General features: G+C 45.2%; 1 protein-coding gene across 2 annotated transcripts in view; it reads right to left on the bottom strand.

The window, feature by feature from the left end:
* The window catches only part of SYTL3 (synaptotagmin like 3), an 88,165-nt gene that overhangs the window by 54,058 nt on the left and 7,494 nt on the right, over positions 1–26,613 (bottom strand). For both annotated transcript variants that reach the window (XM_045805427.2, XM_045805428.2), the window contains 3 exons: positions 20,025–20,215; positions 18,011–18,638; positions 15,859–16,077 (listed from right to left, as the gene is read on the bottom strand). In XM_045805427.2, the coding sequence (XP_045661383.2) occupies positions 15,859–16,077; positions 18,011–18,120 (329 nt within the window). In that variant the 5' untranslated portion in view covers positions 18,121–18,638; positions 20,025–20,215. The remainder of the gene's footprint in view (positions 1–15,858; positions 16,078–18,010; positions 18,639–20,024; positions 20,216–26,613) is intronic.

Raw genomic sequence — 26,613 nt, 5'->3', positions numbered from 1 at the left:
CCCTCTGTATCCCTGCATCTCCTTCAGTCTCGGGGGAGGAACAGGGCCCTTTGTATCTCACTGCTTGAAACCAAAGTTCCCCAATGCCTTGTGCTCTTGACAGTTCCTGAATTTCTGGAGAAGCCACCCTCAGCTTCAAAAAACCTTGGCAATACAGAATTGTTAACATCCTCTTTGGATGTAAAAAGTAAACACATAGATACTACAAGTTTTTCACACCCTTAAAATAATGTGCCACAAAACTTGCCAATTCCTGGATTATGAAAGTTCAAGAAAAATTAAAACGTCAACTTGGGAATTCTTGTCTATAAAGTATTCACTGAAATAAGTTCTCCATTAGGTTCTTTTAGGCTATTTATGAACTCAAATGGATTTTTCTAAACTAATGCTTACAACTGCTATAAATGTTAAATCAATTCACAAATATATGTCCAACTACATGTTTTTAAAATACCCTCTTTCTCTACGGACTTCTAGTAATTGTTAGAAGACATCAACCAGCTTCCTCCCCTTTATCTAGTGAGAAACTGTTATGTTCTCTGATGAGTAAGTAAATTATGGTTCCCAGTGCTTAGTGACCAGAACAAGGGGAAAATACACAGAGCGTTTATAGTCGTGATACCAGAATTTTGGTAATCAGTCGCTACCATTCAGAACCAAAATATATAAAATGTTCAACTGTGATCTGTCTCCAGAAAGACAGGGAAAAGTTTGCACCATAAAATCGAACATCTGATCTACTAAACCAACAGAAAACGCTGAGAACTCAGCCCCTTGGAAGGTCCCCTCCGGTGTCTGAAGGCAAATGGAGTCAAAACCAGGTGGAGAGATTAACGGGGCTGGTGGCGAATCCACGCTCCTTTGGACGACCATACCTGCCACCTGTTCCGTGCCTGTGGGCAAATCTTCCACCTGACCAGAAGGCCGAGGTCTAACCCTCAAATGCGGAGGGTCGAGGACCAACATCAAATGTGAAACAGGAGGCCTCCGTCTAATACATGAACTCGACTTCCTGCATTTTTCTTGCTCGCGGTGGTGACCCTATCAGCCCTCTACCCTGTTACGCTCTGCAGCCTGTTACCCTTGGGACCAAACGCATCCACGTACAAGACAGTGCTGGGGATGGGGCAGGGCCCGGACTGGGAGGAGCTCAGAGCTGGGAATTCAGCAGGGAGTCAAACCACTGCCCCTACAGTCCCCCGAGGCTACAGACAGCCTGCCCTGCGAAGCAGGTGCACGGATACGCAGTCACGAAATGAAAGCTCAGCAGCCGGAAGGAGGGGGAAGGGGCAGACACCTGGGTAAGTCTCCGTCCTCCTCCAGCCCTGGTTTCAGAACCTATGCAGTGAATGAAAACACCCGGCCCCTGGGGCTAGGTCCTCTAAGGGTACATCCCAACCGACTCAAGTGCGAGCTTACTTGATAGGACAGATCTCGACACAGACTTCAGGTCTCTCGGGCTCGTCTGTGATTAAAGGATAGAAGGATAAACACGCCACGGTCGTAAACCATAGGCTAAACAGCACGTTTTTCGCATTTGAGGCTGTTTCCTTTAAGAACAGATTTGAGCTGGGTCTCCACAAACAGTCCTTGCAGAATCAGCTATTCCTAAGCAAGGATTCCCTCATACGCTTCCTAAAGGCTCCCTGTCCACACCAGTCCCAAGGTACGAAAAGTTGCTCTTATCGCTGAAGACAGAGGCAAGCAGACCTTGCAGGGGCGGAACCTGCATGTCTCTGTCCTCATTAGGGCCCAACACAGGGGAGCCCGACGCAGCCGCCAGAGGAGGCGTTGATTATTTCTTCCCAGGTGATGAATCAGAATCCGGCTCTGAAAGCTTCTTGAAACATATTCTGAGCTCAGCAAGAGCCTAATGCTTTTACATGCCTCAGAATCGAGACTCGCTTCTTTAAAACGTGTTCAATCAGGGGCACCTGGGTGGCTCAGTCGGTTAAGCATCTGCCTTCGGATCAGGTCATGACCTCAGGGCCCTGGGATTGAGCCCCGAGTCGGGCTCCCTGAGCAGCAGGGAGTGTGCTTCTCTCTCTCCCTCTGCCCTTCCGACTCGTGCTTGCTCTCTCTCTCAAATGAATACATTTTAAAAAACCTTAAAAAAAAAAACCTTTTTCAATCAATTGACAGATACATCTCGAAAAGCAAACACCTAGGGTTCGTGGAGATAGTGGAAGCTGCAGACTTGTGGGAGCTGACTTTGGCACATGACCTTGCCATGGACCCTGTGTGAGGCCCGCTGGCTTAGATGCCAAGCATGGGGCGCACAGCGGCTCTAACCACACTTCTGGAGGTTCCGGCGTCCATTCCCACAGCCTTGAACTCTGCTAATGCTGCCATTTCGTCAGCAAACAAGAAATAACTGTTGAAAAGCCCTTTGTAAATTCCAGCATACAAATGTTGAAGGAGATACAATGAATGGATGACCGGAACAGAAAGACCGCTTGACCTGTCACCATCAGAGCAAGCGCGAGCCAAACAGGCCTGTTGGAATGCAGTTTTACTTTGCATCTAAATTACTTGCATCTGCGGACGGGTTACTGTCCCATCCACACCTTTTGCTCTTCAAAAAGTCAGCATGATGGCCCTCGAGTTGCGTGATGTATTTTCCACCATGCAACGGCCAAGAGGTGGAAAACTCGTCTGCAGAGGCCCCTTTCCCGGGCGGTTCTGCTCTCCAACCAGTGTCCTGATGGCCAGGAAGCCTCAGGAGGACCCTGGTGGCTTATCAGACGAACAAGCTGCGAAAAGTCCAAATGAAGAAGCCGGATATTGTAAAACTGAGACCCACCTCCCTGCTCTGTGCTAGCCTGCCCACCTGTTGGGTAATTCCCAGCTGAAGCAGTCTTAGGCAAGCATACAGAGGAGTTTTATTTTATTTTTTTACTTCAAATAATCTCACATCTAAGACGGTTTTTAGTTACAAAGCAAAACAGTGAGGTTTTTTCCTGCCAGCTCAGTTGATCTAATTTCAATGTTTTTACAGGAAAAAAAGACTGATCACAGTGATTAAATCCTAGGTAACTAGGGGAGGACTCAGAGAATGAAGATGAAGATAAAGAAATGATTGTATCGAGCTGCTGCCACCCCTTCTTGCAACACATTAGTAACTCGCCCTCACTTGACCTCAGAGAGAAGACAGGTGCTCCCGGGTCATACTCGGGGCTGTATTCACAGCCCCAAGCGTGGCAGGGGTGCATGGCAGGGGCCAGTGAATTCGTGTGGGTTGGTGAATGAGTAAAAGGCCCGAGATCTGTGGGCAGCACCCTGAGAACTGAAGGGAGCTGGGATTCTGGGTGCACTGAGATCTAATGTGTGTCGGCCCCTCTAAGCACGTGGGGTGGGGTCACGGACTCAGGCACCAGGCAGAGACTGCAAACGAGGGAAGCAAGCCAGGTGCAGACAATAAGGAGGGGTGGGGACTGTGGTGAGCTGGAGAACCTGTGGCCCATTTTAAGGCATTAACATGATACATATGAGACTTCACGCAGGCCAAACACACAAGGCCCAGGGGCTGTCAGCAGCCTGTTGGCCATGCGTTTGTTATTCTTGGTTTGTTCCATCAGATAACTAGTTGACAAAAGTGAGAAAAAATCGACCGTAGCCAGACAGAGCTGCGCTTGAGGCCTCGACAAGAACACCCGGGTTAGATGCTGTGCACCACCCTATCTTCCCCAGAGATCTAGGAAGGGCCCCCCTCCACCAAAGGGGCCACAGGAAGGGTGAGAAACAAGGGGCCTGTTCTTGTTGACAATTCCTCAACCTGAAGAGACAACCAAGAGCCTCTGAAAAAATGCCGAAGACTTCTCGGGACGCATAGCACTGGGGGAACCAGGGCACCTTTCCGAAAGCGCTTTGTCTTCAAAAGCACCTAACACCCGCCTGTAGGAGAAGGAGACAGAAAGACAGAAGGAGGAACCAGGCTGACTCGAAGAGACATCAGACGAGAACCAAGACAAATCTAGGAAACTACACAAAAGCAGAACAGACTGTCTGTCAACAAGCAGGAGCAGAACCGAGAGGCTGGAAAGCTGAATCAGGGAGCTGACCCAGTAGACATGCTTTTCCAGAACATGAACAGAAAAGAAAAACACATTAGATGATGGAGGACAGAGAACAAAGCCAACCTACGTATTAAAGTTATTCCCTAAGAAGCAAGGACAAGTGGCATAAAAGATGATCAGAGGAATCATACCTGACGGAAGAAAATGTTACTGAGTCAAAACCCAAGCAAACCTTCACCTCACACCCATTACAGTGGCTACTATCAAAAACAAAACAAAACAACAACCTGAAAAGAACAAGAGTGGACGAAGATGTGAAGAAACGGGACCCTTGTGCACTGTTGGTGGGGTTATGAAATGGTGCAGCTACTATGGGAAACAGTATGAAAAAATTAAACTATAAAATATAGTTTATAAAAAAAATATATATATATAGTTTATAAATTATAGTATATAAAACTTAAAATATAAGTACCATATGGGTCTCTCTCCAGAAGAACTGAAAGCAGCGTCTCTTAGACGTTTACACACCTGTGTTCACAGCAGCACCATTCACAAGAGCCGAAGGGTAGAATTAACCCAAGTGTCCACCAATGAACGAATGGGCAAACAGAATGCGACATATACTCATGATGGAATATGCTCCTTGAATACACAGCCTTAAGAAGGAAGGAAACTGGCAGTAAGCTACGACACCGAGGAAGCTTGAGGACACTCTGCTAAGTGAGATGAGCCAGTCATAAAAAGACATACACTGGATGATTCTACTTATACGAGCACCTAGAAACCTGCAGATTCAGAGAAACAGAACAAAGAACGCTGGCTTCCAGCGGGAGGAAGAAACAGGGAGTCGTTGTTTAATAGGTATAAAGTTTCAGTTCTGTGAGATGGAAAAGTTCTGGAGACGAACGGTAGTGATGGTTGCACGAAGATGTGAACAGACTTAATGCCCCTAAGCTGTAGGTTGAAAAAGCTAAGATAGTAAATTTTATGTTATAGGTATTTTACCACAATTAAGTGATTTTTAAAAATTTTTAGGATTCATTTATTATTTGAGAGGGGGGGGTGCATTGGGGAGAGGGGCAGAGGGAGAAAGAGAGAAAGTCTCAAGCAGACTCCACACTGAGCTTGGAGCCCCACATGGGGCCAAACCCCATGACCCTGAGATCATGACTTGAACCTTTACAGAAGCCAATGCTTAACCAACTGCGCCAGCCAGGTACCCCTAAAAATATTTTTTTTAAACAAGCAAATCCAAGGGATGGGCAGCTCAAAGGAACTTTATGCCATAAAACCAGCACAGAGGAGCTCACACGCAGACATGGATGAGGAACTATTGTTAATTACAAGGATACAGAAAAAAAGCCAATGTTTGTAACACATATCAGATGATCACTAAAGAAATAAAAATAAAAATAGCTTCAGATGTCTCTGTCACATTAAACTCCAAAAGACAATGAGAACACATTTCCTGAACTTAGAGATGAAAAGGTTGGGACCTAAGATTTTCAAACCAGTGCAGTTATTACTCCTGTGGGACGGCTATACGGGACAACCTTAAATTTGCAATGACTCAGGTCACATGCCACCCATGGCTCTTCTGGGGCAAAAAAAATCCTTCAAGGGGCACTTCCGTTGATTGAAAAATGAATCAAAATAAAGAACTTGCAAATTGGGAAATCATGGTCGCAAAAGATTGGCAATGAGTGTGTGAATGTGTTAAAACTTCAAGTTGGTTTAATAATTGTAAATATAATCATAAAACTATGCAGGTGACAAAAATAATTATTGAGGAAGATATTATAGGACATGAAAGCAATAATTTATAAGTATTTCAAAATGATGGATTTTTTTGTCCAAAATGAATAACATTTATAAAACATTTATGTCTCTATGAATTTCTGTCTCTACTCTGGGTACCTCATAAAAGTAGAATCATACATTTTTCCTTCTGGCTTATTTCACTTAGCATAATATTTGTAAAGTTCATCCATGTTTTAGAATGTATTAAATGTCATTCTTTTTTGTAGCTGAATAATATTCCATAGCATGTATATGTCACATTTTGTTTATTCATTCATCTGTTGATGGACAATGGGTTGTATCCACCTAGTGACTATTGTGAATAATGCTGCTATGAACACGGGCTTATTATTTGAATATTCGAAAGCGACAAGGCTGTTGTCAAAACCAACATTAAGGGGAGCCTGGGTGGCACAGCCAGTTAAGCATCCAACTCTTGGTTTTGGTTCAGGTCATGATCTCAGGTCCTGGGATCCAGCCCCGAGTTGGGCTCCGTGCTCAGCACAGAGTCTGCTTGAGATTCTCTCTCCCTCTCCTTCTGCCTCTCCTGCTCATGTGCTCTCTCTCTCAAATAAATAAATAAATCTTTAAAAAAAAAAAAACCACCAACCTTAATATTTTCATTTTGTTATTTCAGGTGGCAAAAGGTTTTATAATATACTAGCTCTTAGGATCTGTCAGCATTTTTAAATTTATTTATTTTTAAAGTAGACTCCAGACCCAAAGTGGGGCTTGAGCTCGTGACCCTGAGATTGAGAATCACATGCTCTACTGGCTGAGCCAACCAGGTGCCCCAGCAACTAACAGCACTTTTAAGAAGATTCAAATTTTAAATACTCACGTTTCCTAAATCGAACTGAAAATTAACCCAGATGCGTTTAACATGTAAGATTATATGTTACATCGGATGTTATGTGCCTCCTACCTCCTTTCCCAAGCATAGGGCAACACAAATTTGCCACCTTTAGATTATGGAGACTTAAACACAAAATAACCATTTCAGAGGTGGCAAAAATCTAGGCGAGGCTTTGAGGATTCTGTTCAAGGTACCAGTCAAGTTTGTACAATTTTAAAAGGGGAAGGAATAACTGATTTCTTATCTGATGACTTCATTTCTGTAGTTACAAAAGTACTGCTCACACGGGTGCAAAGTACATAGCAGATTTAGGCAGATGTATTTCTTTCCTTTTAAAGAATCACCTTTGTTAATTTCTTTTAAAAAAATCATTAGGTGTAAGTTTGAATCTAACAAAGATATCACAAAATCTAATCCCATCATCACCAAAGCATCCCAAAGATAGAAGGGATTTCAGAGGAGTAGGATATACTGAAGTTCAGCTTTAACATTAGCTAGAAATCCATGGGCAACTTTCTTCGAACAAAAATGTCTGTTCTTAATTATCTGCATCAATGGAACAGCACAAGAGTTGAACCATCTAAACCCACTAACTCCACACATGACTTCTCTTCGGCATGGAATGAGCTTTGGTCTGCGCTATGGGCACAGGTATGCTATTGTGGAAATTCCTAAGAAAACATGACTTCAAAGAAACTACAAGCCTGTCTGGGATCCCTACACCTGCCAGCACCCTTAACTCAGCTCAGAGTGTTAACCAAGCCAGCACCTCACCACCATGCAAGCGCCAGCCTGGGGAAAGCAGCCTCCCCGTGCTGACCGTCCCTGTGGGCGAAAAGTTTCAGCTGAGTTGAGTATGGTGACAACCTCAAGTACGAACAAGAGAGTCAATGATACAGAAGGCTTACTAATCTCAAAGAAAGGTTTTAAAAGCAAGGCCTGTGTGACTAAACAAGTACTGATTACAGAAGAAATTTCAGCTACAACAAAGGGAATGAAATTCGAATTATTGGGAAAGCGTTCCCTTTAGTAAGTACAAAATAAACTTCTCAAAAATAAACTTCTCCCCAAAATGTCCTGTACATTTCTACTTTTTTACTGTATGTCATAGTAGAACGAGGGCTCCAAAGAATATTAAATGGTCATTACTCCCATGTGGGCCAAAGGATTTAAAAGACTGTCATGACCCTACATACAGTTACCATCTATCATATTCCTACAGAAAGCATCGTACATACACCTTGTGGAACAGCCAAGCTGTACTGTGAGGACTACAACAGATGCGATCTCCAGGTCAGAACTAAGAAGAAAAAGACTTTACTTAAAGAACAAAAGGCTTTTCCCTTGTGAAATTGGTTTTACTGGTTAATCTCTTGAAAATGTACAGATGTCTAACTATGCGAAATATTTTACTCAATATATTCAACTTGTGAATATATTCATGTGAAACACACGAATATAGTTTCTTTTTTTAATTTTTTATTATAATTTCTATCAGCAATGTTAAAAATCAGATTAGAAAAAAATCAGGTTTTGAAACAGAAGATAGGCAGCAAGGACATGGCCCTTTATCCTTGGCACCGGCTCCCCTATACCATACCCAGCATTCAATTTCTTTTCAATATTTCACGGAGTTAGACCTTTTACTCACTACAAGAGCAGAAGTACTTACGATAATGATTGCAAATTATTCCATTCTCATACATGAGCTATTTGCCTCAGTGGCTTTGAAGCGGGGATTCAGTCTTTTATCAAAACATGCAATTAGGAAAATGCTGGGAATATCAGTCTGAAATTTCAAAGATTCTATTTTCCAAACTCTGGGAAGTTTTACTCTAAGCAGGAAACACAATTGCTATAAAACTTGTCTTGAAATGTCACTTGATTGTCAGTAAAAAGTATTTCACACAATGCAAAAGATATAGTACATCATCCTGAAATGATATCTTTACATCTAAATCCTAATCAAAAATGTATTTGAGCAACAACAGAAAAAATCCCCTTGAATAAATTTCAAAATCTTATTTTAACCCTTACTGCTCTGCAGCAATAATTCAAATCCCAACCGGAGAACTGGGAACGGGGTAATAAATGCCAAGGTCTGTCTATCAATTTGCAACTGGGCACTCTTCGGTTCCTCGCCATTAGCCTCAGGCACAGAACATCAGAGACACGTGAGCAGCCCAAGCAAGTATCCTGAATTCAACAGTACTGCTTCCCACCATTTGAAACCCTGACTCTAAAATCTCTGTTCTAATTATTTATAAATGGTTATTCCTAATGAAACAGAGAGAGAACATCCCAACAAGTATCTGAGACTGGTACTTATGGTCACAGCCAGTTACAAAGCAAGAGAAAAAGGACAGGCGTCTTGTAATTCCCCAGCCAGTGACTTCGGGGAGGATGAGCAGGTTTTTTCTAGACACATGAAATTGGATACTACTGCAAATAATTTTGAAGGGAAAAAAAAAATCAGTGTGAACCTAAGTCATCAAATTCAATCTTATTTTTTAAAACCAAAGCTAAAGCAAACAAGCAAATACAAAGCTTAGTCTCCCGACATTTCAACATGGTTGTTACTCCATGCCATTTCATCGCGGGAATTGTCAGTGCATTGGGGGGAGGGACATTAAGCAAAGAAGCAAGGGCGCATTTACACTTCTTTCTCTTCTTTCCTTCTCCCAAATCACCCTCTTTTGATGGCTCCTGCTGAGAACAATATAGGCCCCCCACAACTAGAAGCGACCTTTACCCAACTCTGTTCTTCCGAGTCCTTTTTGACATGTCTTTGTTTCCAGAATCTTTCTGCTGCTTCTCTTTCGCTCTCAATTTCTTTTTGCCTCCAGCCTTATCACTTGATGCCCAGTTCACTGCGAAGATGTTCCTGTGGGTCATCGGCCTTCACCTTCCCCGGCCCCTGGCTCCTCCCTCGGGGCACTGGCGCCCTGCGGTACAGCTTTCTTTTGACAAAGCATCTATGCCCACACCCCATTTCCTGCAGCCTGAGATCCAAGGTCTTCCGAGTGGCTTTTCTCCCCGCAGGCTGCGGGGAAAGGGCAGAGATCTAGAAGGAGTGGGATTCAGGAGACCAGGACTCTTGTCTAACTGACTCCCTGGCCTCGGACTAACTACCTTCTGTCTCTTAGCCTCTCATTTCCTCACCTATAAAATTAGGATAATAGTCGTCGCAGCCCCATAAGACTGTTTTAAGGTTTAAATGAAACATGCAAGACAAAAAGTTTCTGCACAGCAAAGGAAAAGTCAACAAAACTAAGAGGCAACCCACAGAATGGGAGAAGATATTTGCAATGACGCTGCAGATAAATGGCTGGTATCCAAGATGGATAAAGAACTTCTCAAACTCAACAACCAAAAAACAAATAATCCAGTCAAGGAATGGGCAGAAGACATGAACAGACGCTTCTCCAAATACGACATACAAATGGCTAACAGACACATGAAAAAATGTTCAACATCATTAGCCATCAGGGAAATTCAAATCAAAACCACAATGAGATACCACCTTACGCCAGTTACAATGGCAAAAATTAACGAGACAGGAAACAGCGAGTGTTAGCAAGGATGTGGAGAAAGGGGATCCCTCTTACACTGTTGGTGGGAATGCAAGCTGGTATAGCCGCTCTGGAAAACAGTATGGAGCCTCCTCAAAACACTAAAAATTGAGCTACCCTATGACCCAGTAATTGCACTAGTAGGTATTTACCCCGAAGATACAGATGTAGTGAAAAGAAGGGGCACATGCACCCCAATGTTCACAGCCCCAATGTCCACAATAGCCAAACTGTGGAAGGAGCCGAGATGCCCTTCAACAGATGAATGGATAAGAAGATGTGGTTCACATATACCTCAAAGGCCTCCTGGAACCTCTACCCAACCCGGAGGCCAGCACATCCCACCGGCCTTTTGCTCTGATTGCCCCAACCTGTCAGTTGGTTTTGCTTTTTTAAAATCGCTATCCTACAGCTTCCCCTTTCCTGATTTAAAAAACCTTCCCTTCCTCCTGGTCACACAACAAATCCACTTCTTCCCAAGGACCAGGTCTCAAGCTGACGAAGCTGCAGGGAGAGGAAAGGCCCTGGGGTCCTCCCCCCATCCGGGACCCCTGTCCCCCGTCAGTTGTGACTGTCAAATATTTTAAAGTTTTACCAGCCTTCTCTTTAGGATGGGGGTCCAGGGTGGACAAAACCAGAGACAGAACAGACAGCTGCCAAGAAAGGAAGGGGGTAGAGTACGTGTTGTTATAAATTATTTCGTTCTGTCCCCCCCATACGATTTCCTGAGGCAATTCACTCCTCATAATGCAATTATCTATGGTATTTTGAAAAGCATCCTTATTTCACAATAAGGAAGCTGGGGTTTTAGAAATCACACTTTGTGCGCTTAGAGGGTAGAGTTACAGGAGCCAGGGCACGACACCCTCTTGGGTGCAGACTTCAACACAGGCGGCCTTCTCAGGAGACGGCCTCAGCCTCGTCTGTCCTCTCCTTGTGATTTTCAGCTTACGGTGAACTATTCGAAGATAAAAAAATGCCAACGCATTTAATCCCTTACCGGGCAATGTTTACCATTAGCCTTCAAATACAAATGGTTGATCGAAAAGAGGGAAAAAAATCTTAAGACCTTTCTAGATGTTATTTGGAATTGTTACCACCTCTCTCAAGAGCCCAGGCAGCTCCCAGCAACTCCCTGTCCTTCCCTCTCAAGATAAGAGAAGACTGAAGGTCTTGAGCATGGAGAACTAAAAAAGAAAAAAAAAAAAAAAAAAAAAGCAAAGCCTGAAGGACATTGGCCTCAACAAACCAGAGAGACCTGAAAGGCGTGAAATGCGTGGAGTCAGCTCAGACTGAAGTCAGCTGCTGTGGAGGTACAAGGTGTGCTGTCAGGAGCAAAGAAATCTGGTTGAACAACTTCACTTCTCTTTCGATGAGGGACTGAAATTAAGCCTTGCAAAGGGACAGGAAATTCGAGGACATAATGTCAGGGGCCCAATAAACAGAACTCTCCGGACTGAGGGGGAGAGAAAACCCAGCCCCCGGCCCCTCGGTGGGTGAGCGCCCCTTCCTGATTTTGTCCAGGGCACTCACATGTCTGCGGCAACACTTAGGAGCTGTTTGCAGATCCCCAGGTCTCTGACTATTCTCTGGGATTCACGCCAGACCAATGTTTCTCCCTCTAAGTTCCACCCTGTCCTTGTGCGCACTGTCGCCAACGAACAGAAACACCCTCTCTTGACTATGGACTATGAGAAACAAACTGAGGGCTACAGAGGGGAGGGGGGTGGGGGAATGGGATAGGCCGGTGATGGGTAGTAAGGAGGGCACATATTGCATGGTGCACTGGGTGTTATACACAACTAATGAATCATCGAGCCTTACATCGAAAACCGGGGATGTACTGTATGGTGACTAACATAATATAATAAAAAAACATTATAAAAAAAAAAAAAAAAAGAAAGAAAGAAACACCCTCTCTTGTGTTGTCAAGTAATCGATGACCAGCCCATTCTTGCTTTGAAAAGTGGGAGCCCGAGCCCAACGGGCTGTTTATCATTTTCAAAATGGGTAATTCCAAATACCAATTCCATGTTAAAAAAAATTTTTTTTAAACCTCACGATGCCAAAAGATTGAAATATGTGAAGATTCAGTCGGGCACTAAGAGAAAGCACACTCATTTCTTTATTTGAGGTTCCAATCTAAGCCAGCTTACCTCCTTCCCAAAGGCCTTAAGGAAAGCTGCACGGGAAGATGGTGGTGTAGGAAGACCCCGAGCAGACCTCCCCCCGGACACTGGCTCGGCAGCTTCCCGTGAACAACTCCCTCTGGAGATCTGAAAAGGAGCCGAAGTGCCCTCTACAACAAAGGATGGAAAGACCACACCGAGATGGGTAGCAGAGGCAGGGACATGGACTTGCAAAAGCCCACCCCCCACCCCCTGCACAGAGACTCACAACAGGGAGGGATCTCACAAGTGCAGAGTTTCTCCCAGAGCAGCTAGGGCTTTGTGCCACCTGCCAGACACCCCAACCCTTGGGACCTGCACCAGAGAATGTGCCCCGAAAGGTCTGGTTTAGAAAAAGCAATGAGGCTTAAGTCCAAGGGGCATGTGGTCTCACTTACATGGAGACCCAAGACCAAAGCAGGTTTGAAAAGCATCTAGATTGTATGTGAAGGAGGTTCATTTGCTAATCTGAAAGCATCTGCCAGAGGGGCGGGGGGCAGGGGGGACTCTCTCCAGAGATGAGCACCATTTCTGCACTCTCCCTCTCCCCGACTAGCGTAGGCAGGTGCACAGAGACGCGGCACTCTCCCGCTGCCTTGCTGGAGCCCGCGCGCATGCGAGATGCCCCACGCTCCCGCTGCCTTACGGTGGCTGGAGGCTACAAGTGGGCCCAGAGTTCTCCCACAGCCTTGCTGCTGAGGGACATGCACAGCCAAGGCGTTCTTCTACTGCCTTCCTAAGGCCAGTGGGCACGCTCCACCCCTCGCACTCTCCAGCTGCCTCGCAAAGCCAGCAGGTGCATGCAGCCCACACAGAGGACACCCATTGATCACCTGGCCCCGGTGGCCAGGGGGCTGGTGTTCCTGGGCTCCACAGGACTGTGACAACTGCAAAGACAGTTCCTGGCCACCTACAACGCCCAGGAACTGAAGCACATCCCCAGTCTCCCTGTGAAAAAGGCCTATTTATTTGGCCTGGAGCTTTCGCCTGAGGGGCAGACTTCCTTTCTGCCACACAACCAAAGGTTATGAAGATGTTCTCAGAGAACACAGGCAGGGAGACAATATCCTTGCGCTCAGCACTGGCTTTGCTATGGCTCTCTGGAACCTCCTAGGAAGGAGCTCATGCACTTGTCTAAAGCCCTGAGTTTTGCAACTTCCACCCAAAGGACACCTTCGGATCTCCTGGAGCTCAGCAGAGTTTATGGTTGTGGTCCCACAGGACTGGATCTATTTGCATGCTGTAAAAGCTGCTGTCTATGGCTCTGGCTTCCAATCAGCCTGAAACTAGGTTCTAACAGATCCTTCCCTTTGGAACACTGACAGATCTTGGCACACCAACGGAGCCCTATCAGGAGTAAATCAGGCTGCCTGGGCAATCACAAAGTTTGGAAAGATAACCAAGAGCTAGGGCAAGGTTAAACGACAAGGTTCATCACCCACACAAGGCCCCTCCTTTAAGATGGGGAGAGGTTCCTATTTAGAAACGTATAGAAATGAACACAGAGTGGGATGCCTGGGTGGCTCAGTTGGTTAAGCATCTGCCTTTGGCTCACGTCATGATCCCGAGGTCCTGGGATCGAGTCTTACACTGGGCTCCTTGCTCAGCAGAGAGCCTGCTTCTCCCTCTGCATGCCGCTCCCCCTTCTTGTGCTCTTTCTCTCTCTCTCTGACAAATAAATAAATAAAATCTTAAAAAAGAAAAAAAAAAAGAAACAAACACAGAGAGTCAAGCAAAATGAAGACATAGAGAAGTATGTTCCAAATGAAAGAACAAGGTAAAAATCTCCAAAAAATACGTTACTCTCATAGAAATGCGTAATCTACCTGATAAAGAATTCAAAGTAACAGCCATAAAGATGCTGACCAGACTCAGAAGAAGGCCAGATGAGCACGGTGAGAACTTCAACAAAGAGATGGAAACCATCAGCAAGTGCCAAGCATTAGTCACAGAGCTGAAGCACACACTGGAGGGTTCCCCAGCAGACCAGATGAAGCAGAAGAACAGATCAGCAATCTGGAAGGCAGGGCAGTGGAGCTCACCCAAGCAGAGCAGCAAAAAGGGAAAAAGAAAGAAAATGAATTCAGCCTAACAGACCTATGGGACGACATCAAGCAGAATAATGAGTCACATTACAGAGGCCAGAGGAGAAGAGAGAGAGAAAGGAGCAGAAAATTATTTGAAGAAAAAAATGGCTGAAAAGTTCCATAACCTGGGGAGAGAAACAGACATCCATGTCCAGGAAGCCCAGAGAATCCCCAATAAGATGAACTCAAAGAGATCACATCAAGCACACCCTAATTAAATGTCAAAAGTGAAAGATAAAAAGAGACTCGTAAAAGCAACAAGAGAAAAACAACTTGCAACATACAAGGAACCCCCATAGAACTACAGGCAGATTTTTCATCAGAAACTGGCAGCCACGGGGCACCTGGGTGGCTCAGTCGTTAAGCGTCTGCCTTTGGCTCAGAGCGTGATCCCGGCGTTATGGGATCGAGCCCCACATCAGGCTCCTCTGCTGGGAGCCTGCTTCTTCCTCTCCCACTCCCCCTCCTTATGTTCCCTCTCTCACTGCCTGTCTCTCTGTCAAATAAATAAATAAAATCTTTAAAATAAAAAAAAAAAAGAAAAGAAAAAAAAGAAATTGGCAGCCAAAAGGGGGTGGGAAATCCAATCCAAAGTACTGAAAGGAAGAAAGCATCCAAAGAAGAATACTCCACCCGGCAAGGTTATCGTTCAGAATTGAAGTACAGATAAAGATCTATCGTGGTGATCACTTTGCAGTGTATACAAACATCAGCTCATTATGCCGTGTATCTGAAATCAATATAATGTCATATGGCAATTACACCTCAATAAAATATTTTTTAGAAAATAATGCAGCGTGCCTGAGTGGCTCAGTCAGTTAAGCACCTGACTCCTGATTTCCGCTCAGGTCATGATCTCAGGGTCCTGGGATCGAGCCCCACGTGGGGCTTCATGCTCAGTGGGGAGTGTGCTTCAGATTCTCTCTCTCCCTCCGCCCTTCCCCCTGCTCATGCTCTCTAAACAAACAAACAAACAAATAAAATCTTTAAAAATAAATGACGCTACACAGGATCAGTCTAACATTCCCCATGTTAAGATTCACTTGACTTTCTCTGGAAAAGAAATTAAGCTCTTGAAAAACTTAGGCACCTAGTTACGAATTCCAAATGAATCTTAACTCCTTAGCCATTAAAAACAAATATTTGTAAATTAAAAGAAAAAAAAACTTTTATATAATAAAATTTGTTTTTAAATCACTGTAACTTCCGAGTCTAGAAACATAGCTTCATATGAAGCCCTCTGTGAACATTAACCAATCGAACTGGAGGAGCGACGATGCTTTGTCAGCCTTTGGTCTGGGACCGTCCCCATGGCCCGAGTCCGCAGGGGGGACGTGAACGCCCTGGCCATCTCACCTGTCCTCGAAGCACACGGTGCACTTCCAGGCACTGGTATTCCTCAGGAACACTCGGCACTCAGAGCACACGCGGTGGCTGCAGCCCTTGCACACGGCCCCCCGGTTCAGCAGAAGCCCCAGCTCGCGCTGGCAGCGTGCACACGACTTCTCTTTGTACTCCTGGCTCGCGCTCTTTGCTCCTCTCCACCGGAGATGCTGCAAGTGCGTCCTCAGTTTCCTGCGGCCCAGAGAGTCAAATGATAAGATATGGCTGAATGAGAGGACAGATGCCAGACACACTCCTCCATGGCGAGGGCGCCAACAGTACCACCCCTGGCAAGAGAAGAAAGAAGGGGTTTTGGCCTCCACACAACACGGCTGTGTGACCTAGCGATCTCACTCAATCTCTCAGGAAAGAGGCTCAGAGATTTTCTCCACGGTGAAACAGAGATGAGAAAAGGCTCACCTCCCACGGATGCTGGGAGGATTCAATGGCAAAGCCTAAAAAGTGCCTGGCACAGAGGGTTCAGCCTCTAGTTTTGTTCTAGGCTATTCCCTCCAGGTCCAAAGGACATCATCACAGTTAGCAAAGACAGAGAGAGAACAAAACAAAACAAAACACACACACAGAGAAAATGGCATCAATTTTAATACAGAAGGCATAGAAAGATCTATAAAGATATCCACGCCTGCTATTGTCATTAAGTTATCCAATAAAATTATTTAACCGATGCCATGCTTTGGTACTGTTTTTTTTTTTTTTTAAGATTTTATTTATTTATTTGCAGGCAGAGGGAGAAACAGATGCCCCGCTGAGCGAGGAGCCCAATGCAGGACTCCATCCCAGGACCCTGGGATCATGAGCTGAGCCGAAGGCAGCCGCTTAACCGACTGAGCCACCCAGGCATCCCAAATACTGTTTTGTTTTGGTTTTGGTTTTGTTTTTTAATGGGTGGTCAGTTCACTTCCAGTCCCTATTTCCCCGAGACAATAGTCTAAGTGCCAAAGGACCCCAAAGACGTGTTATTGACCAGAACACTCTTTTATAAAATGTCTCTGCTAGCTACCTTTAGAAGAGAGAAGCCAGTCCCGAGAAGCAAGCGTGTATTCATTCAACTTGCAGGATTTGCTCTAGTCTATACCCTCTGGAACAAAGCTTCCTGACCACAGTGTGCATATTACTTTGTTGATATTCAAAATGTTTCTAAATCACTGAAAGCCCTCTCATCATCAGAGACAATTCCATTTTGTCCAGTGTATGATATTTTTTAGTGGAAGGAAGTACAAGTACACTTAGAGAGCTTGGCGATAACAGGGGAGGATAGAAAAAGAACATCTATCTTCCAGTTAACCCGCAAACTTCTCTCACTCCTCAAGCATTGGGTGGCCCTGAATTTTATTTTATATGTGTATTTTTCTTGGCAGACTCTGAAAGAGTTCTGCCGTTAAAAACAAAACAAAATGAAAAAGCCGATTTCACGTACTTATTTTCCAGTCTTCGCGTCCTTTACAGACATTGACAAACAAGGCATCGCTGTTTGCAAGGGTGGATCTCGGCCAGTAACAATCGGCAGTTTGATACAGTCTAGCCCTGCCTTATTAAGTGTTACACCAAACAGCGCGTGCAGCTTCCAGGCAGACAAGGAAAGAAACTTCTATTGACAGATCCGTCAGGGAACAGGCTGAACAGGTTCACATTCTATGCTCCCCGTTCCCTCCAAGCCAACTGGGAAGCAAAAGCACACAAAGAAAAAGACAGGAACGGATTGCAGCCGACCTGCTGATTCTACGCTGCTTTCTCGGCTTTTCTGTGTGCCTTTGGTGACCCCCACCAACAATTTAGGCAACCCTGTGCTGGAGGTCTTGCCCTTGAGGGGTATAGTAGAAGCCTGCAAACCTTCCTTTGAAGTAGCAAAGAGATAAGCAGCAGACAACAAACTTAGCACAAAAAGGCATTGTTTTAAGTGAATGACAGAAGCAGCCTCCCTTTGCCCTTACTGTGGGGAGCTCAGTTAGAGGGCAGGGCTCCCTGGCCGCCACCCCTCACCAGGCCACTTGCAGAGGGGACGCCCGGATGCCCCGTGGCCAGCAAGCAGCAGCGAGCAAGCAGGTGGCAGCAGGCTGCCAGCAGGAACACCCAGACACTTGCACGCATGTGGGGAACAGCATACCGGATCCTTTCCTCCTCGATGTTTTGAACCGCCTGGTCTCGGTACAGGACCTGGAGGATGACCTCGCGTTCCAAGTCCTGGAGGGAATTCAGGCTGACTTCCCGGGCCATTCCTTCTGTCGTGCGTAGCCCCACGTCGAGTGTCACTCCATGACCGAGCACCCCTGTGCTGTGCGTGAGCTCAGAGCGCCCAGGAGAGCCCCACGTGCTTGAAAGTGCTCCTTCTCCTATTTCATTGGCGACTGTTTCGCTCGTGGCTCTTTTTTTTCCCCTTTTTAACTGCGTCACACTCCTCAGAAGAAGAAAGCCCCAAGAGTCTGCCCCTCAGCTGGACTCGTGGCTCCCAGAGCCTCATGCCACCCCAGGGAGCTTTTCCACGGGGCCCTACCGCTGCCTCTGATGTCCGTCTAACCCAAAAGCATATCTCTTTTCTGAGGTTTTGCCAGAGATTGTTATAAATCAGGCACGGCTCCAAGCAGATAATTTCTGCAAAGCAGAAGTGAGCCCCAATCCGAGGGAACTTAGAAATGGCAGTTAGAAGAGTTTCGAGGACATTCAGAAGCTAACCTTCCCCTCCAGTGCCTTCGGGTCAGCAGTAATGGTCATTAAAAGCCCAGCCAGTTCAATGCCTGCAGAAAAGACAACAACAAAATGGCCTCATTTTCCTGGCTTGTGTGTGTCTGCGGCATTAACTTCTGGACACACAAAATGTTCCACGCAGACCTTTGCACCTTCTGCCATCGTGATAATGTAAGATTTTAAATTTTATTAAATTGGCCTTCTCATGTTTCTAAAAGCCACAAACTTCTAAACTTGAATTATTCGAAGATGAATCTGGTATCTCCAGTGATCAGAGACGCATAAAGGCCCATGTTTAATGTACACCATCCTAACTGAAAATAGATTAGAAGAACTCAGCATGCTCAACACTTAGCTATTAGTTTTACAATTACCTTCCAAACTCAAAAAAAAAAATTAATCAGTTGGGGGTGTTTGAAGGAACATCCCACAACCCCTATCTATCAATTATTTATGGTTTTTAATGGTTTTCAAGGATGTCTTACGCATGGGGTCTTGTTTCTGTTTAATGCTGGTTGAAAGGTTCTGCTTACGTTCCCCCTGCTTTTTTTTTCTGCACTGGAGACATTGGGCTCACATGACCTTCAGTTTGTTCTTCCCCTCAACCAGGAAGACGGTGTTGAATTGATAAAACACTGGCTAGATGTGTATCAATGAAATGCAGAAAGTGTAGACCAAAGCAACATACTTTCTGTAACGCCATTTTGCTATCAAATCGACATGAATTCCTTAGTAATGAGACGTCCTTTCAATGCTTTAGAAGCTAAACTTTTGTTGGGCTTCAACAGAAATTCGCATTATATTAATTTATGATCCATAACAAATTATTGAATAAGAGGTTAATAGAGCCCTAAGGGATCATTTTCTTTAAGAAAAAAAAAAAGGTTAAGAATCTCTGCTTAATCTTTGGTAGTCTGGTGAACCCTGTGTATTTAAATGCATAAAATAAAATACATTGAATTACAAAGGAAATCGTTTATACTGAAATGTTTTAATATAGTAAAATATATGTTCATTGATGTATGAAATGAGATCTAGCAGTGATCTAACAACTACTGTAATTTCAAAATAGTGATGACTATAAGTAAAATTTTGAGATATCTACAACATACATCGTAGCATGAAAATATGTGTGATTTCAATTAATGACAGTTACCAGTCCTTCTAGTTCTACTGTGGTTTGATGCCTGTATTCATAATGGAAAGAAATGCTAAATTTTAGTTAGAGGTAGATAAATAAAGATGTAATCTTTTTCCTGTCCAAGTTCATGGCCCTATAGGCTAAGGAGTCATGGCTTAAGGGAGTCTACATTACTCTATTGTGGGACAAGTTAAAATGCACAGCTCACCCAAAAGCACAGGTTGCGTGAAGAGTAGGAAGACGCAGAGCTCTGAAAGGGGCACTCTTGGCCTCTAGTCTTCAGGGAACTACTCACCAGTGCCTGCCCTCAAAAGGCTTCCAATCCAGAAGGCGGGAAAAGGACAAAGCAACAAGGACTCTGGGCTCTAGTCCAGGCTGGCTGGTGATCACCGTATGACTGGTGCAAAGCCTCAATCCTCGTTGGTCCCCAGTTTCTGGATGAACAGATGGAACTCGCAGATCTTAGTTCCCCAAGGCTTGGAGTCTCTGGAAAAGAGGAAAGCAATACGGAATAATCAAGTAACAAATGATAAGGTGCAAATTGGCCAATATTTGGCAATTTTATGAGCCAATTTCTTTAAACTTGCCCCTTGGTTCTTCTTCCTTCTTATTTACCACTGGACCAAGAACTATACAGTTGACCTGACTCTCAAGTATTTTAAATGAACATTTTTGCACTTGGCTCAAAACACATGATTTGCGGGCACCGAGTGTGGTTTTTATGCTCCACTCTCTGGCTCTGGTCATGCGGTACGAGGGTGGAAATGACATTGACGAGTGGACTCACTGGGGGGAGTCCTGGCACACACAAATGTTCACTCATTCAGGTGGCTGGGTTTTATAGAAATACAGATTCAGTTATCACATAAAAACATTCCTCATACTTTCAAATCTTTGGCTGTGGCCTCCAGTGGGAAGGGCCCTCTTCATGGGTGAGAGGAGCTCACCCTCCCCCCAGCAGCCACTCACTCCTACGTATGGAAAAGTAAAATTTGGTTTGTTTCTCAGATCCATCCATCCATCCACCCACCCGTCCAGTAAATATTTATTGAGGACCTTCCAAGTGCCAGACACCGTTCAAGTGCTTAAAGCACATGACTTGACTGCTGATTTACACTCTATTCCATGTGAAACAAGACTATGATGTTGCTTACGCTGAAAGCACATAGACGATAATGAAAATAAAGTCAGAGAGACATCAGCAGGTGGAAAGAGGAGCTCATTCTACCAGGAACCTGCAGTGACAGTCACCGTGTTTGAGCATTAGATGTATTTCTGACCTTCCTAGTTGCCTAGGCAAAACCAAACAAAATGAAACAAAACAAAAAAATCAAGGTGACGTATATCATTCTGATAAACCAAAGGAAGATGAGAAGGACTTCCTCGAGCTATAAAGTGCATAGACTGCGAACACAATCAATGATTTGAGCCATGGTTCGGCAGAAGCAGCAAAATTGTACTTGAGGGATCATTATTATGCTGATCGTACAGCTAAGAGGTTAGCGCGAAATCATAATTCACTGAAAGCATTTCAAATAGAGATCGAAACACGGTGTTTTCTGGTATTCCAAGGTGATGCTGGCATAAAGCTTAGAAAACCAGAGGGTGGGTGTTTGGTACCCATCCCCATATTTTTGATTCTTGAGTTTCAGATATTTGATTCTAGCTTCTGTAAACCTTCAGTCATTCAAGCCCTTGGTCAATATTTACTACAAGTAAAGCCTTCTATCGCTAGATGGAAATTACTTTTTCCTTTAACCTGAAGGATCTGTCTCCAGATCCTCCCTAAACAAGGGGTGACTTTTTGAAATGATGCTGTCGGTACTGTAGCGAGCATCACGCCAGGGTCATCGATCAGTAAGATTCACAGAAACCAAGTAAGATGTTTTCTCTTTGGTGTCCAGGGTCCTCCTAGCATCCCACTGGCTTGGTGGCTTGGATACTGCATTTACCACGTTTGAGCCACGATTGTTTCACCTCACTGGGACTCGCCCAGGATGTTCATGGGGCAGTACCACACTTCCCTCTTTAGAAATTTCTGGGGCGCTTTTGGTTGTGACAGTGACAAAAAACCATCTTGCATCCCCATGCAACTGTTGACTACCTTACCAGATAATTCAATTAGAAAAAAAATTATAATTATCCGATCAAATGTAACTCATATAAACACAAAGTATATTTTGCAGGATTTTAATATATTCAGAGTTTTCCAGAATGCAGCTATTGTGTGGGGTGCCTGGGTGGCTCAGTTGTTAAGCGTCTGCCTTTGGCTCAGGGCGTGATCCCGGCATTCTGGGATCCAGCCCCACATCAGGCTCCTCTGCTGGGAGCCTGCTTCTTCCTCTCCCACTCCCCCTGCTTGTGTTCCCTCTCTCGCTGGCTGTCTCTCTGTCAAATAAATAAATAAAATCTTAAAAAAAAAAAAAGAATGCAACTATTGTGTAGATTGAAGGAAAACTATATTTGTTTCACTTAGAACCTTAACAAGAATTGTTTATCATTTCAGAAAGTTGCATCACCAAAGGCAACATTGCTCATAGTATCCAAATGACTCCTGCCATAGGCTGGTAACAATCTGCATTTGTAGATGTCATATTCAACGTGATTCTATTTACACAAACATCGGACAACTTCACTGGATCTTCTAACATAGGTTACATGTCCAAGTTCACATTATATGGTAAAAATATATAGTTTATAAAGTCCTCTTATTTCTCTTTTTATCACGATAATTGTGTTGTAGTCTTAGTAGTGTGTAAGTAGTTTTTAGTATACATGAATTCCGTTCTGGATAGTAAAAGGTGAACTACAATATATTTCCTATAACGAGTGAGCACGGAGTTTCATAGTTTTAAGGGGCACCTAAGTGGCTTGGTCAGTTAAGCGTCCAGCGCTTAATCACAGGGTTGTGAGTTCAAGCCCCGCACTGGGCTCCATGCTGGGCATGGAGCCTACTTAAAAAAAAAAAGTTTCATAGTTTTAAGAACCACTGAATTAGAAGATCCAATCATTTCATTTAATTATATAAATTAAGTTATATAATTCTCTTGTTCATGGTTCAACACATTACGGGGCTTATAGGAGAATGGGGTTTGGGAAAGACAGAACGCTTGGTTCTCATTGGTTGTTGGGTGTTTGGGGGGCTTCAGTTTATGAACTGCATATGCAGTTTCAGGTCTGATCTCCAGGTTGTAGTTGAGAGCTCAGAGTTCTCCTTTCAATGCAAAATATTTGAATTATTTCAGCTGCGTTTTTTCAGTCCACTTGAACGGAAGTTCTGGGGCTCTTTCTGAGCTTTAATCCAGTTAGGATTTGAATTCTTAGAAGTTTTGTGTCAACTGCCAACCTGCACAGTCTGCTCCGTGATCCATCTTGCAAATACTCAAAAATGCTTCACTGAAACTGTTCTTAGCTCATCATCTACTTATCCGAGACAAAGTGCCCCCGGACTCCTGGCAACGATTTACTTGTTTTTAATTTTTTAAAGTTTTGTTGTTGTTGTTGTTCAGTGAACTTCCTAGTCCATAGAGGTTTCTAGGGTGGCGGATGGAGTCAGTGGGCAGCATAAGCCCATGGTAAACAGCAAGAAAAATCAGAATTTCAACCACCTCCTGGCATTCGCCGGGTGACGTGTACCTTTCCGTTAGGATTCCACTCCTAGTCACCTGTAGTAGAAACCATGTTGGAATATTTTTCATATTCTTCGAAACATGGATAAAATAGACACGCTTCTCTCACGGATGTTTTGATTGTTGTGATGTTTCGAAGCAGCACATAGAAGCAGGAAAAGAATGAGGTGGAATCTGTGAAAATCGGCTGCGTGTTGCTAGCTCTGTGTTACGGACCACCGTCTGGGATGACAGAGTCAGGCGGGAGGTTAACATTTGTAACCCTCATGAGCGGGTCACAGGGAGAGCTGCTGGGGGCAGAGCGGACTGAGCCCCCTGGCTTGCACGCGGATGGCTATCACCCACGGGAGCAGCAGTCACAGGACTGAGTGGATGGCAAGGCAGAGGGAGAAGGCGACAGGAGGGGACAGAGATGAGGCCCACCGAGCCTGGAAGAGGAGGAGGAGCTGGTCTGAGGAATGGAGAGGGCGTCTCTCTAGGTGGGGACAGTGTATTTACCAACACTGGGGTGGGAATGTTGCATTCTTCCTCCAGCACGGGAGCCCAGCTTCTCCATTGCCCATAAACCAGCTCCGAGGCACAAACATGGCCTTCCTGACCCCCCCTCCCCCCGATCTGGTGTCGTCCTACTTCTGCATCCCCACTGCCCAGTGAGCGCTCCGACGCTCCTGTGGTGAGCTCATTCGAGACTACTCCCCAAGCACATTGTACATTTGCTCCCACGCTTCCCTCTGTCCACCAAAATCAAATCCACTCATAGGCAATAAGGGAACACTCGGGAAAGCAGGTTTGGAGCCTGACTGTGTGGGTGAGTAGCTCGGCTCTGTCCCTTACTAACTGCTGGGTGAGTTACATAAACCTGCTAGGACTGAATTTCCTTATCTACCCAGAGAACTACCGCTCCTGCTTCACGGAGCGGTTGTGAGGATGAACTGTGTGGATACATATGCAGTACTCAGATCACCGCGGCAGGCATATAATAAGCAGTTAATAAACAGTAGCTGTAATTATTAGTAGTAATAGTATCATTATCATCAATATTAATCTTTCAAGGTCCAGATTAATTGCTACCTAATTCAAGAACTTTCTCCTTATTTACAATCAAAATTAGTCACTCCTTCATTATAACACCCTTTTCCTTCGTATATTTCTCTATCAGGACCTTGACTTCATTCTGGCTTGTATTCAAGAGTGCTTTCCAGTGGTGACATTGGGATTTAGTGATCCCTCACCAGCCAGCAAGTATGTCCTTAATGTGTTGAGAAATGCAGCGAATGTTGTGACATGCCGGCTAGCTTGCAAACCAGGAAGCATGAATTCAAGCCAAGTAGGAAGTCAGGACAGTCAGGTGAGCAAGCAAGCACCCAGCTCTGAAAGCTTCAGCCTTCGGGAAACTGAAAAGCACAGGAAAATCTGAGTTATTTTGGAATCTGAGAAGCATGCTACAAAGTGTTTTGTTTTAATGATCTCATGCAGAAAGTCATAGCCTCCTGGCAGGAGGGATGAAGTCTCCCAGATCCATTTTTCTGAGGTGCTCCTTACGCAGTCATTGTCCCGTTCACCTGGCAGGTTCTTAAATTGCATTGATTTTGTCCCAAGGAAAGAAGTCGGGCTCTGTTCTTACCTACAGGGAGCCCCGACCTTCTTCCCATTGCACATTCGTCACCTTGCAATGGTGTCTGCCTCTGCTTACAGCACTCCACGACCAGTCTAATTCTATGTAACAATTAAAAACAGAAAACCAATACCACAGCACCATTTTGAAGGAAAAATCTCTCACAGCTGCTTAGAGAAGCCTTCTACACCAAACTGTCCCATCTCCGCATCGGTTGGGGTACCGGACAACCTGGGATTGAACCCAATTCCCGGGCATAGACACGTGCTCTTGGGCCAGGTGCTGAATCTCTGTGAGACTCACTTTCCTGCTCTGCTCCTCCGCGCTCTAGAGAAAGCTGTCCCTGCTTCACAGGGCGGATTCAATACATCATCCAGGTAGAGACCTAGCGCAACGGCTGGAATGAAGCAGCGAGACTCAGGAACACTCCTCCCTGCACTTTGCACCTCCTGCGGGAAGCCCCCAAGCAGAAGCAGCCACCAGACATTTCTCGGGGATTGACAGGGACAAAGGCAGCCGGGGGGCGGTGCTGGGGTCCCCTCCTAAATGCAGCACGGTACTTCAATCCATTCTGGCTGCATCCGGTCACGCTGCATCCCGGTGCAACTCCGGCATCCAGACACAGTGGGGCTGTGGTGTTCAGGGCGTGGGTTCAACAACGTGGGTTTATAGGCCTTCCGTGTGCCGAGCATGTGCCAGGCATGGAGGACGTACAATCAGTAAGAGCCAATCCCTGCATCCCAGAAGTTCACATTCCAGCCAGACAACGGACACGTGAGCACATAAACTATAACACAGTGATGGGTATAAAAACACAAGAATCTGGGCCGCCTGGGTAGCACAGCGGTTAAGTGTCCGCCTTTGGCTCAGGGCATGATCCCAGCGTTATGGGATTGAGCCTCACATCAGGCTCCTCTGCTATGAGCCTGCTTCTTCCTCTCCCACTCCCCCTGCTTGTGTTCCCTCTCTCTCTGGCTGTCTCTATCTCTGTCAAATAAATAAATAAAATCTTAAAAAAAAAAAAAGAATTACTTGAAGGAGCCTTTAAAAAAATAAATAAATAATAAATAAATAAAAACACAAGAATCTGCAGAGAAGGAAGATGCTTGGAGGGAGGCAGGAGTCTCCATGCAGAGCATGCCGAAACGGCGAGGAGCAGGGGCCCATCGTGTGGGACAACTTTGCCAAGGGGACAAAATAGTCAGGTTTTGAAATGACGCCGGCTTTCCTTCCTCGGCCTCACAGCAAAGCCTCACTGGCTCTCAGACCTGCCAACAGGGCAGCACGAGGACTGTGGGCCTGAAGGAGAAAAGCAAGGAGGCCAGGAAAGGAGTCGTTCTCTGCCTGCAGGCAGGGGCCCCTGTCCTTCCACCCTGTCACCTGTCATCGCTGAGCGGCTGGTCATCAGCTCGCAGGCGAGAAAGCTTCCACACCTGCCCGTGATGTGGGGGACCGGGACGGTGGCAAGGTGGCAAATTGTGGGGGCGTGTGTGCACGTGACCAGGACTCTCCACGCTGCCGGGACATTCAAGGGAAACTGCAGAATGTTCTCAAAGCCTGAAACCCACAGCCCTGCAACAGCCCACGGCGCGGGTCACCTCGGGGGCCACAAGCCCCGCTGCTCTGCTCTGACCACAGCG

The sequence above is a fragment of the Ursus americanus genome, chromosome 11 (genome assembly GCF_024610735.1).
Source record: "Ursus americanus isolate L20-20 chromosome 11, mUrsAme1.1.p, whole genome shotgun sequence".
NCBI lineage: Eukaryota > Metazoa > Chordata > Mammalia > Carnivora > Ursidae > Ursus > Ursus americanus.
The sequence above is the reverse complement of the archived record's forward strand: the minus strand, read 5'-3'. Positions and strand labels throughout refer to the sequence as shown.